Source organism: Fukomys damarensis, unplaced genomic scaffold (genome assembly GCF_012274545.1).
Source record: "Fukomys damarensis isolate Sample0158 unplaced genomic scaffold, DMR_v1.0_HiC HiC_scaffold_37, whole genome shotgun sequence".
Lineage (NCBI taxonomy): Eukaryota > Metazoa > Chordata > Mammalia > Rodentia > Bathyergidae > Fukomys > Fukomys damarensis.
The window spans coordinates 27,270,210-27,283,477 of NW_022900949.1; the positions used below are offsets into that span (position 1 = coordinate 27,270,210).

At 52.6% G+C, this 13,268-nt stretch overlaps 1 protein-coding gene across 2 annotated transcripts in view; it reads left to right on the forward strand.

Annotated features, from left to right (window-relative positions):
• The window catches only part of Nup210 (nucleoporin 210), an 80,924-nt gene that overhangs the window by 2,933 nt on the left and 64,723 nt on the right, over window positions 1–13,268 (forward strand). For both annotated transcript variants that reach the window (XM_033759802.1, XM_010617244.3), the window contains exons 2-4: window positions 1,619–1,755; window positions 3,509–3,640; window positions 11,918–12,014. In XM_033759802.1, the coding sequence (XP_033615693.1) occupies window positions 1,619–1,755; window positions 3,509–3,640; window positions 11,918–12,014 (366 nt within the window). The remainder of the gene's footprint in view (window positions 1–1,618; window positions 1,756–3,508; window positions 3,641–11,917; window positions 12,015–13,268) is intronic.

Consider the following 13,268-nt stretch of genomic DNA (forward strand, 5'->3'; position numbering starts at 1 on the left):
TTTTTTTTTTTTTTTTTTTGGTACCGGGGATTGAACTTGGGTACTTGTGCTTGCAAGGCAGGCCACCGAACCCCTGAGCTAAATCCCCGGCAAATTCTTCCTATTTTTAACCTCCATTCCTAGAATTCATTCTTCGATTTTAGAGAACATGAACCCATGTTTCAGATATCTAGCAGGTTGAGAGTTAAACATTTCCCTTGTTTGGATTGCTTGGTGTTCTCTATCACCAGGCTTCTCCCCTCTTGCTCTGCTCCATAGCTGCCATGCTGTGACCAGCTTTACTCTGCCAGGCCCTTCTTAGTGCTGTTTCTACCTTGGAGCTGGCCAGTTATGGCCTGTGCCCTCTGCAGCTGTGCCTCAAAATAAACTTCTCCTTTAAGTTGCAAGTGTTGGGTATTTTGTCCAAACAACAGGAAAGTAGCTAATAAAAATCGCTTTTTTTTGTAGCTGGGTCAAAATCCATGACATACACCAACAGAGGAGGGAATGGTTACAGAGACTCACGGTTACGGAGGTTTCGGTCCATGGGAAACTGGATCCAAGGTGGAAATTGGATCATGGGAGAAGGGCCTGGCAGAGCAAAGCTGCTCACCTGTGGTAGCCAGGAAGCAGAGCACAGGAGCAAGAGCCTGAGGAGAAGGGGCCGGGGACTATAGTCCCCAAGGTCACACTCCCATGACCCACCGTGGCATTCCCAGAAGTGAGCTTCACCCATCCCCTAGGCATCTCTCAGGGCGATCAAGTCAGTACTGAAGGTTAACCATCACAGTGAGAACCTAGGCAGTGACTGCTGTCAGTTTACCTATTCTTCATCCCGTGAGAAACCGTCTCGCACACACTGCTGCATTTACGGATGTGTGCATCTGCTTGTCTCCCTACTGGGCTGTGACGTCAGCTCCCTGTGTGCAGGGCTTTGTAATAGTTGTTGTCATTACAGTTACTGATGTCCAGGACCCGTACAAGCTATGTGGGGAAGGAGGGTGATATCAGGGTACATGCTGAGATACCTGGCATTCCCTCCTCACCCCACCAGTCACCTTATGGGACACTGAGAGGCTCTCCTGCTAACAGAGAAACACAGAAGTCCCCTTTAGCCACTGTGACACCTTCCGTGGTTTCAGTTATCCACGGTCTACTGTAGTCTGAAAATATTAAATGGACAATTCCAGAAATAAATAATTCGATCTGTAATCTTAAATAGCTTCTATTATGGTATATTGTTACGCTTGTTCTATCTTATGTTGTTGTTAATCTCTTCCTAACTTAAGAGTTAAACTTTGATGGGTATTATGTGTGTGTCCCCTGTGGGGGGGGCTGTCCCTCTCTGCAGAGCAGTCGTGGACAGGGACAGTCGGTTGAATATCCACTTCTAGCTGTGGCTCTTCTGCTCGATTTGCCCTGTGTAGTGGCTCCTGCTCTCTGTAAGCAGGTGCCTTGTCAGAGGAGCCCCCAGCTGGGTCCTCTTTCTCCTCTGGGAGTGTTTGGAGCTGGCACTGACCTTTTTGCTGTGTTTGGACGGAGGACAGAGCCCCACGCGGGAAGCTGCTGCTCTGGCTTCTGGTCCACCCGCCCCTTGGAGCAGTAGCTCCAGAGAGTGAATTCTCGTTTCTCACCGCAGGTCGTCCACCCGGCCTGAAGTGGCCAGCATTGAGCCCCTGGGCCCCGACGAACGCCAGTGCTCCCAGAAAGCCGTGGTGCAGGCCCGGCTCACACAGCCTGCCCGGCTCACCAGCATCATCTTCGCCGAGGACATCAGTAAGGGTTTTGAGTGTTGTGGGCGGTCCCTGGGTGGGGGTGAGGGTCAGGGAACTTCGCTCGCCACTGGGGCTGCTGTAGCCCAAGAAATGCCCATCCCACGCCTCACACCTGCGCGTGGCTCCCTAAATTCCTAAAGGAGGCATCATGCCCGCCTTGTAAGCGCAAGGTCCCGAGTTCAATCTCTGGTGCAAAAAAACATTTTTTAAAGGAGTTTTGATTGACTGGTATCAAGGTGGATAAAGTTACCCCAATTTAGGATGCTGCTCTTCCTTCCCCACATTTACTGTATTATGGCTGTAAAATACAGTTTTCCCTCTGTATCCAGGAAAGCTTGGTGACAGGACCCCCCTCCAATACCAAGATATGTAGACGCTCAGATCACTTCCGTAAAAAGCCACGATGCTGGTGTACAATCTGTGCACATCCTCCCGAATATTTTAAAACATCTCTAGGTTATATAAAATACCTAAAACATTGCAGATGCTCCAGAACATTAGACTGTATCGTTAGGGGATAAGGAGGAGGAGGAAAAAATCTTTACATGTTCAACCCCTATGGGATTTTTTTTTTCCTGAACATTTCCAGTCTGTCTTGGTTGGATCTGAGAGTCTGGAATGCAAGAATACAGAGACCCAGGTATACTTACAAAACAACGTGCTGTTCTCTCATGGTTTCCCCACCTACTGCGATATGCTTTCCATTTTACTATGGGATTCTCGTTACTGTTGTCCTTTGGCACTGGGGATTGAACCAGGGTGACAGACACGCTCAGGAAGGGCTCTCCGCTGAGGAACACCGCGCCCCTGCTGTAGAACTGTTTGTGATGCCGAATCGTGTTCCTAACAGGAGACTGTCCTATAAGCATTCCCTTCTGTTGGGCATTTAGAATGTTTTCAGTTGTTCATTTCGGGGTGATGTGCGGAAACAAATCTTTTTACTACAGAGAGCGATTTGGAGTTCCTCTGCTCATTTCCTCCCCAGGACAGAGTCCCTGTTTCACTGGGTCATGGTATATGAAATACTTTTTTGAGATGGGGTCTCACTACATTGTCCAGACTGGCCTCCAACTCCTGGGCATAAAGAACCCTCATGCTTCTGAGTAGGTGGAACTTCAGGCGCACACCCCTGAGTGTGTGCATGGCTTTTGACACACAGGGTCGTGGTGGTTTCTGGTGAGATATTACTGGTGCTGTGTATTTTCCTGTGCTGCCTGGAGAATGAGCAGAGTAACTTGGTGTCACATGCCGCCACCCTACACTTAAAGGATTCTCTCAGTGATGCCACGTTATGTGTCTTAGTTATGGAGCAAGTGGGTGTGTTCACGTGCACCTTCTGAGTGTGGTTCGTAAGAGCATCAGCATCAGTAAACAAGAGGCAAGTGAAGGTCAGTACAATCCCTAATTGCAGTGTAGACACAGGGCTTCCAGACAGGATTATCTCCTTCTGGATGCTCAGTCCTCATACTCATGTACCTTCCTGCTTACACTCTGAACAAATCTACGTGCAAGGTGTGATCGTCTGTGGTGGGCAGTGGAAGTGTTCCAAGCTCTTCCACCCTGTGGACTTGGGTAGATGTCCCCAAGGGCTGTGTGCTGGGTGGGCACCCGGTGTCCGAGGGTGGCTTCAGCTCTCTCAGCCCTGCTGTACTGTTGTTTCATTGGTTGCTCTGCTCTCTGCCAGAGAGACAAGGCCCCCTGGGATTGGAGGCCCCTGAGGTCTGCCGTGCTGAGCCCTCTCCTTGTCCCTGCAGCCACAGGCCAGGTGCTGCGCTGCGATGCCATCGTTGACCTTATCCACGGCATTCAGATTGTGTCCACCACCCGAGAGCTCTACCTTGAAGACTCCCCGCTGGAGCTGAAGATCCAAGCCCTGGACTCTGAAGGTGAGTGTGCACATCCCCCGCCCGATGATTGTGGCCTCTTTTGGTCACTGTGTCCTCTCATATCCAGCCAGGAAGGACGTTGGTGTCGGGCGAAGCTGAATAGATTCAAAGCACCTTCAAGGTGGGACTTGTGCTCTTAGAGGTGTCAGGCCACGGCCTTTCCTCGCTCTGTGTCCCCGAGCCCGGCCTGTGCTCTTGGGGGTTAAGTTGACCCTGGGGCAGACTTGGTGCCCTGACAGCAGTGGTCCTTGGTAAAGCTGGCTCAGGAAGCCCAAGTTCTGGGCAGTGGTGGGACATGGGTGTGGCCGTCTGGTGACCACATTGTGACAGTGGGAGCTGTGCTCCTGCTCCACTGTCCTTTCCTCTGCACTCCAGTGTCAGGTGGCAGTTTGTTCTGGGCTGCAGTTCTCCTAGGTAGCCTCCTCTGGTGGTCGGCAGACTGGGCTGCAGCCTGACCTCTCAGTAAGGGAAGCAAAGGAATGTGCCAGCTTTCTGTCGCTGTGACAGAAACTTGCAGGAAGCAGGATTGATTTTAGCTCCCAGTTTCTGAGGTTTCAGTCCTGGTCTGTTGGCTCTGTTACCTGCAGGCAGGAGGTGAGGATGACATCACAGCAGGAGCCATGGTGGTGGGGACTGCTTGCTTCATGGTGGTGGGGAAGCAGGGCAGGAGAGGAAGGGTCCTGGTCCCCTTGAAGGACAACCCAGTCCAACAACACAGCTGCTTTCCATTAGGTGCCATCTCTTAGAGCTCTGTCACCTCCCAGTAGCGCCACAGGCTGTGGGGAGGCCTTTGGGGGACCCTTCCACAAACCCTAACAGGGCACTGGATAGGTAGAGATTCTCGTGGCAGGAAGTAGAAGCCAGGGAAGAGGTGTTTCTCTGAAGATGCTCGTCCCAGACTCTAAGCTCAGACCACAGGTCGCCTTGCCTTCAGAATCTTTCCTGACTACTCTGCCTACTGTGTTCTTTTTTTTTTTAAATTTTCCTGTTTATTTTCTAGTTAGAGGTTGCTTGGCCTAGGCAGGGGAGAGTGTCCTCCAAGAGGTGGCTGCCCAGTGCACTGTGGGATGTTGGGCAGCATCCCTAGGCACTGCCTGCTAAGTGCTGGAGGGATTCCCCAAGTCAGGACCACCAAGAATATCCCTGCACATACCCTCAGAGGGAGGAAAACGGCTGGTTTTAGCCTTTGCCAGACCTTTCCTTCCTTCCTCAATGGATTCATTTGTCAGACGAGCTCCTTAGCCTTTCCAATGGTTTCCTCTCTGGAAGACAGACTGGGATGCTTGACACGGTGACCACAAGGATGTGGTGGGTGCTCGGTGACCACAGCTGTCTACAAGTGGGTACTATCCAAGTACCACTGATGTTGTGGGGCACGGAATGGCCTACCCTCTGCCCCCAGGACCTCAGCCTGGGGAGACTGTGTAGTCAAACTCGTATTCAGACGTATGGGTTCTCTCTTATCTGAAAATCAAGATCTAAAATGAACCAAAATCTAAAGCTCTGGGTGTGTTTTCCTACGTTGGAACTGAGGGACTATGCATGCTAGGCAAGAGCTCCACCACTGAGCTACATCCCAGCCCCTTTGAACATTTATTATACAACACAGACTCACTAAGTCGCGCAGGCTGGCCTCAAATTTGTGATCCTCTTGCCTCAGCCTCCCAAGTAGCTAGGATGACAGAACATGTGCCACCATGCCTGGCTTATCCTAAACTTCTTAAAGTATACAACAGTTCTGTGCAAAGATCCCCAGATTGGAAAAACTCCAAAATCAGAAATGTGTGGGTCCAACAGTTTTGGATGCCGTTCAGTCAGAGTGTGCAGGCTGTAGAGTTGGTGGAACCCACCTCAGGGAAGGCTGGTGCAGGGTGTGGAGGACAGAGGTCGGGACACATGTGGCTGAAGGCAGTGGAGGTGAGCCTGGAGGACTGTGGGTGGCCAGGTGGGGAGGGCGGGTGCAGGACAGGAAGTGTCCTCGTGGTCAGCTGGCAGTTTGCCCGTAGTCTGAAGTGGCACGGGGCTGAGGAAGGGCTGTGTGCGGTGAGGAGATAGAAGCTACTTGGAGGACTCTAGGAGGGTCACTGGCTGTTCCTGGGAACAGAAAGACCAAAGTCAGACCCCACCCTAGGCATTCTTTGGGGTACTTTGTGTGTTCTGCCGCAGCTCATGTTCCTGTGGTGGAAAGATGAAGGCACAGGGTGGATACAGTCACACCCTTGTGTGCCCCTGTGAGTACCCACACAGGAAAGGTATGTGGTTAATCTGTAGCAGAGCCACAATCTGAGCTCCATAGTGGGCCAGAGTTCACTCTTTTGTCCAGATGTCACTCATTTTGTTTTGTGAGAGGCTGGAGAGTATCATCCTGCTTTGCTGGTTGTATTCTGTCTGTTACCTGTGTTCACCTCCACCACTGCAGTTTCACAGCAGCCTCTGGCAATGTGTCAGTGAACAGATGTGTTCTTGTTTTAATAAAACTTTATTTATAAAAGTAGGCAGTGGGCCAAGTTTGCTTTGGGGACCATAGTTTACCAATTTCTGCTCTTCACCACCCTGCTCCATTGCCAAACTTAAGTTACTTGAAAGCATTATTTTTGTTGAAATTTATAGGCCATGAAAGTCAGCCATTTAAAGTGTACAATTCAGTGGTTTCGGGGACATCCACAAAGTCGTGCAGTCATCACTGTCATATTTTAGAACTTTCTTATCATCACAAAAAGAAACCCGATAACAGTCACTGTGATTCTCACCCCTTCCCAGCTCCTGTAGCTGCCGTTCGACTTCCAGTCTCTTTCCATTTCTCTATTCTGGACCTTTCACAGAAGGACCATACAGCACAAACAGCCCTACTTTTGCAGTCTTCTGTGGCTGGCTTCCTTCTCTGTGCGTGCTGTAACCTGTTGGCACCACATTCCTTTCTATTGCAAAACAATATCCCATTGTGTGGATGGACTGTAGGTTTTTTTCCATTCAGAGATGGTGGACCTCTGTGCTTCTCACTTTTGGACTGGGTCAGTTTGTGGACGAGTCTGTGTGGACTTGTTTTCAGGTGCGTTGGGTCGATGCCTGTGAGTGGGACTTCCGGGCCACATGAGAACTCGGTGCTGAGCGGAGGACCGCCCCCTCTTTGCAAAGTGGCTGCCCCATGTCACAGTCTCCGCAGCTATCAGTGAAGGCGCTGGTTTCTTCAATTCCTTGCTAACCCTGTTATTGCCCCCCTTCTTGAGTGTAGTTGTTTGCAAGCCACTTTCACACCCTTTTTCCTGAGCAGTTGAGCTGTCAGAGCAGGGAAGTGGCTGACCTTGGCCTTGGTGACCCACTGTTGCCACAACAGATTCCCAGTGGCCCTTGGTGTGACCCCCCAACAACTCCTGATTTTTTGAGGGCACATGGGTCCATTCCAGAGTTGGAGGCCTCCTGATCTCCAGAGACGCCCACGTCAAGACCCCACCTTTGCAGTAGAGAAATGGTGACTCACTTTGCTTTGGTCCGCTGTGAGGTGTTCCCACTCTCTAGTCGGCATCCCCTGCCCTGAAATAGGACCAATATGTCCATCTCCATCGTCCCTTTTGTCCTTTTCTGGAGTCTGTGACCTCTTTACTGGTCAAAATCTCTTTTGTGAAGGTGGACTTGACCCTTGTAAGCTTTGAGGACCTCACCATGTGAAAGGGGAGGTTCCGTATCTGCGCTGGCGTACGCTTGTCAGGAGGGTTCTGTTGCTCAGCAGGTACCATTAGGTGGACACCTGAGTGTGCCAGGTCCCGGGCTGCACCCTTTACAAGTGCGCTGTCACCCACAGGGATAGGTGGTGTCACGCCCTGTGTATAACCAAGGACGCCAAGGCCTCGACAGGTTATTTACTTCAGATCACAGCCCATGAACTTCTCACCAGGGGCTGGGGCTGGGGATGTCAGGCTCTGTCTCCACTCAGCACGGTGCCCGCCTCCTACTGCTGAGCTTTTCCTGGGTGATGGTGCCCTGCACTACAGGGCCACTGCGAGCCCTTGGCCCACATGCACAAGGTCCTGTGGTCACCCCCAGCAGAGCAAGGGAAGAACAAAGGTGAGATCTTTGAGGGGTGCGTGCAGTTCTTACTGGGCTGGATGACTTACCTGATGTGAAGGCCGTTACTTGTGTTCTGTCTCTTCTGCATGTACTCAGGCACGGGTGCCAGCACACACTGCCCACCTTCTCCTTTTGCTCTGCTGCTGCGTTAGAACGCAAATTGACAGACACTGAGCCCATGCCAGATGTGGCAGCCACGTAATGGGCTTCCAGCCTCCACATCTGTAAGCTTAATGACCCCATTTCCTTTATAAATTACCCAGTGTGATAGCCATCTGTTCCTGGGACAAAATACATAAGAGAGTGAACTTACAGAAGAAAGGTTTACTGAGGGCTCACAGTTTCAGAGGGGTCCGTCCATGGCTGCTTGGCCTTGCTGCTTTGGACTCAGCACATCATGGCGGCAGTGCATGGCAGAGGAGGCCAGTTCACCTCATGTAGCATGGGTAGCACAGAGAGAAAGGTGAGGGGCTGGGGTCTCAGTATCCTCCTCAAGGGATGTCTCTATGGGCTTGATTTCCTTCTATCAGGCCACCTCCTGAGCCACTGCCTCCCACCAGTGCCACAGGATGCCAACTAGGTCTTCCGTGTATGGCCTTTGGGCCATTCAGGACCCAAAGTGTAAGACGCAGGTTCAGGTGTTCTGTTAACAGCAGCAAACCACAGACGCCCTGCCCTTTAGGCTGAAGCTGTTTGCAGAATGACTGCCTTGAGTCTGTGTTTCCAAGATTCTTTCCCAGCCCTCATGGCCCTTGTGTACTGTAGAACTGGACCAGGGCACGGCCATCAAGTTTAGCACCGCCAGGTTTGGTCAGTTCATTTTTCTGGACGCTTCTCTGTCTGACATTGAACTTTGGGTCCAGCAGGCGTCCGATAAATGTTTGTCCAATCAGGTTGCTTAAGTTCTTTGTGGTGCTCCTAGAACCAGGGCAGAGGTGTTCCCTGGAGCCTGGGTCTCTGGGCTGGTTAATACCACATTCAGCTGTGAGAATGCAAGATCAACAGTGCTATCTGTTTCATGCAGTTGGTGCTCCTAGCTGCTGTTTGAGTGGAGAAAAACCTGTGGGCAGTTTTCTTGATGCCGTTTTGCCACCTCCCTCTCCCCCCAGACCTGCAGAGTTCCCACAGGATGTGTCAGTCTTGGGCCTGCTTTGTGGAGTGGGGACTTCCTCACTACCCCCTTTTCCTGGAGGTCAGAGGATCACAGTGACCACACTGCGGTCTCTCCTGGTTTTATTTTGCCAACTAGGAGTCGGTTTCCTCATGCTGCCACAGGCCGCTTCACACAGGACCAGGCTCAGAAGGGGCCAGGCTAAGCTCAGCCGTTGCTGTTTTAACATTTTTAATGAGTTGTGTTTTGACTGTTTCGAGAGTAGAGTCTGGTGGGCCAGGGGAGCCTGTGTTGGGGACGTGGAGCTGCAGTAATCACAGTCCCTGCCCTCTCCCCGCCTCTTGGGACTGGTTCTCAGCCACCTGTCTCCTCATGTCTGGCCCCGCCTGGCCTCCCTTCCCCTTTCCTTCCTCTTGATCCTTTCCACCCTCTGTCCCCGAGGACCCTGGGGGGTGTCTACCGCAGGGTGAGTTGGGTGAAGCAAGGCGTGGTATGGCCTCTTTGCCCTGGGCCAACCCCGGAGCATCTGTCTGGTCTCGAGGCTGCTTTGGGCACCAGGGTGACATTCACCCCATCCAGCCCCCCAGACACACTGCATGCCCCAGTGCACAGGTTTGAGAGTGCTTAGGATCTGCTATCCACAGCAGGCCACAAGAAGGGGAGAGGCCTGACTCAGCTTCCCCAGAGCGCTCCCAGCTGGGGTATGTGGTGCAGTGGCCAGTGGGAAGGGAACCTGGTAGCCAGCAGTGGGCCAGCCATGTGTGCTGGTTGCAGGGTAGGGCTTCTGGGTGCCTCTGAGGGTCTGTCCTCACCCCAGACAACCCCAGTGCTCCCTCTGCTGGCTCCCTGCCTGGGAGTTTCCTGTTCCTCTCCTGGCCTTCTGGCATTTTCATCTCGAGGTGCCTGGCAGGTGCAGCTGTGCGAGTCAGTGCGACTCAGCGAGGCTCAAGGACCCGTCCTGCTCTTAGAAGTCTCCCCACTCCCCTTCCAGCTGTGGGCTTGCAGGGGAGATTCGGGGTGAAGATGCTCACGGCAGAGCCCCACATGCAGCTGCTGCAATGCCCAGATGTGTGACTTTCCATCAGGCTGGAAGCCCTCTGCAGGGCCTCTCCGTCTGTGACAGGGCTGTCTTGACTGCCGGGTGCCTCGCTGTGTAGGGGCTGCTTCTTCGATCTGGTCCTCCCAGCAAACCCACAGGTTGGTGTTTTCATTCCTGCTCTATGGAAGACACCAGTGGTGCTGGGCGATGAGCAGGGTGGGAAGCTCCAGGGCAGGTGCGCAGGACGGGAATGCAGGGAGCATTGTCCCCATTGCTGGGACTCAGTGCCCAACACCTGTGAGAGAGAGAGAGAGAGAGAGAGAGAGAGAGAGAGGGGCTTATCTTGACTCACACTCGGGTGAGGTTTTGGTCCATAATCAGCTGGCTCCAGGGCAGGGTGGAGTGGCAGGGAGGTGGGAGAGTGGCTCAGGCCTGGCAGCAGGAGGCAGAGAGAATGAGGAGGGAGACAGAGCCCTCCAGGCCACGCCCCTGTGAGCCCACTTCACTTCCCATCCTATTTCGCTGTGAACTGAGCAGCGGGCCAGGCCCCTGACGAGTGTCACGTGCCCGCCCGTGATCAGATCATCGCCCGAGGCCCCACCTTTGCTCCCTGAAGCTTTGGGGGACACCAAGGTAGTAACTAACAGCTGCCTGGAGGGATTTCATACTGAATTCCTCGTGACCATTTCCTAAACTACTTTGGTTATGCGGAATCCATCCTTGTACTTGTGTTTGGGCTACAAGGTCAGCATGCTTGGCTGTGCCCCGAGGGCAGGCCTGGGGCTGGCTGTGCTTTATGGGCACCCATTTCGGCTCACTGGGGAGAAGAGGTTCTCCTGTCAGAGGTGGGACAGAGGAAAGGGCTGGCCTGGCCTGGAGGTGGAGAGCGCCTCATCCCTGGGGTAAGGAAGAAAGGTCTCAGCCCCCCATGATGGGAAGCTGCCTCCCAGGGTGACAGGATTCCTGAGTTTCTAACAGCCTCTGTGCTTCCTGGGTGTGGGTTTTGTATCTGCTTTCCTTGCCTCGGGAGGTTAAGACAAATGGCTTCAGTCAGAATGTTTTGAGGTCTGAGAAACTGTGAGCTTTTCATTGGTTCAACACCTTCCCTCAGACCTTTAAGAAAAACAGTCCCTCTGTGTCCAGATGAGGTTTGTCCTCGCTGACCAGTGCCCCCATTGGTGGGAGGACATCTAAAGGACCGTGGGCAGAGGCCCTTCCTAATGATGGGTAACAGCAAATGCAGCACTATTGTCTGGAGCTTCCACTAGGGATGGTTTCATTTGACTGCTAGGGTCCTGGGTGGGCACAGGTAAGATCCTAGGTCCATCCCACACTAAAAAGCGTGCGCTTCATACCACAGGAAGAGCCTTTCGAGGTCCCCAGCTGTGTTTGTTTCAGGGCTGGCCTGTCAGGAAATGTGGGTGAGGGCCATGGGATAGGATGGGGTGACAGAGAGTATGGAAAAATTGAGAGCGTGGTCCCCTGTGGAGGCTGAGGCAGTCCCCCACCCACAGAGGACGAGGCTCAGGCAGCCAGAGTTTGGGCTTTGCAGGCCATCATGGGAGTTGGGTTTGGATGTGGCATTGCTTAGGCAGAATGATGGCTTAGAAGGCTCACAGGCAGTGAGCTACAGGCCTTTGGAGCTGGCCAGGCCTAGTTCCCCATCCCTGGGAGCCCAGGAGTGTCACAGTCAGGTGAAGAGACAAGAGAGGCAGACGTTCATGGCACTGCCCCTCCTGCCTTGCCCCCTTGCCTCCTCAACCGTGAAGCGCTCCCAGATGGGAGTGTGGTGGTGTTATGTCTACACGGAGCCTGTCGGGAGCGGCCAGAGGCAGGAGGAACAGGGGCTTTCACCCATTCTGGGGTGGGTTCAAATCTTGGCACAATCTGTCCTGCACATGCCTGTGAGCAAGTGGCATCTTTTCTCCCAGCCTAAGTTTCTCCTTCCTGAGATGGCACTGAGCATGGATCCTGCATGTAGCTGAGTGTGCTTTCTCTGTCTCCTTCCCTGGGCCTGGGAACTAACTCTGCTGCCTTTCTCCTGCCCCATCTGCTCTTTCAGGAAACACCTTCAGCACCCTGGCAGGACTGGTCTTTGACTGGACCATTGTGAAGGACACAGAGGCAGACAGGTTCTCAGACTCGCACAATGCACTGCGGTAAGAAGCACCTCGGTGAGGCCTGGCTGGCTTGGGGGGACCTGGGATGGGGGACATCGTGGGCCTTTCATAGGCCCAGGCCGATGCGACACTGTCAGAGAGAAGTCTCAGACACTCCCCAGAAGCCTGCGACATTTCTGGTGACTGCAAGGAAAGGGTTTCCTCTCACCGGGGCACCCGGCCGTTTCTGGTGTGTTCTGTGCACAGAGAGGCCGGGACGTCCGATTGGTGACATGAGAGGACGGGTGTGTGGCCCCAGCGGGGAGCCAGCCTTCCCCATGGGGAGCAGATTGGAAGGAGGCAGGTTTCAGCTTGGAGGGCAGCCAGCAGGGCTCCCCAGCACGGGAGCAGGTCACCTTCAGTGTCTTGACTCATCTGTGCCTGCAGCAGCCTTGTGGGCTGGACATAGCTTTCTCCTCTGTATTTTCCAGCCCTAGAAACAGACTGGGACAGGTCAAGCTGTGGTCTGGAGTTGCTAAGTGGCAGAGCTGGGATTTGAACTCTGGCCTGTGTGAATCTGCACTGTCCAGCATGGCAGCCATAACCCCACCTCGCTGTTCAAATTTACATTTGACAAAGTGAAAATGAAAAGTCCACTTCCCCACACACTGGATGGAGTGGAAGTGGAGTATTTCCATAGCTGGGGTCCTATCTTCTGGGAGCATCCCAGGCCCAGGGTCTGAGCTGTTATTCTCTGCTACTCTATATGGTCTTGTGTTGTGTTGAATAATTTTTTAAGGATTTTTTTTAGAGGAAGATGTAATTTCTAAAAATTTTGCAACAATTTTAAACCTGCAGAAAATTCACCAGTCTTGTACAAAAAGTAGTTTTCCTATATTGTTTGAGAGCCAGTTGCCAACCTGGTGACCCAGCACCCTTGGTTATTTTAATGAGTTCAGAGCCATGAAAGACATTTGTCTGCATTCCTTCAGAAGAGTCATCAAAATTAGGAAATGGATGCTGACACATGCAGTGTTCAGGTCTCGTTCGAGGTTTTCTAATTGTCCCAATTTTGTCCTTTGTAACAACAACAACAACAACAACAACAACAACAACAACAACAACAACAACAACAACAACAACAACAACAACAACAACAACAACAACAACAACAACAACAACAACAACAACAACAACAACAACAACAACAACAACCAAAACAAAAATCCCCAAAGACCCAGCTGGTGGAACCTTAGGAGGTCCTTCCGTGTCCTGCCAGTCTCCGGGGCTCACTGTTCTGTTGGCCCATGACAG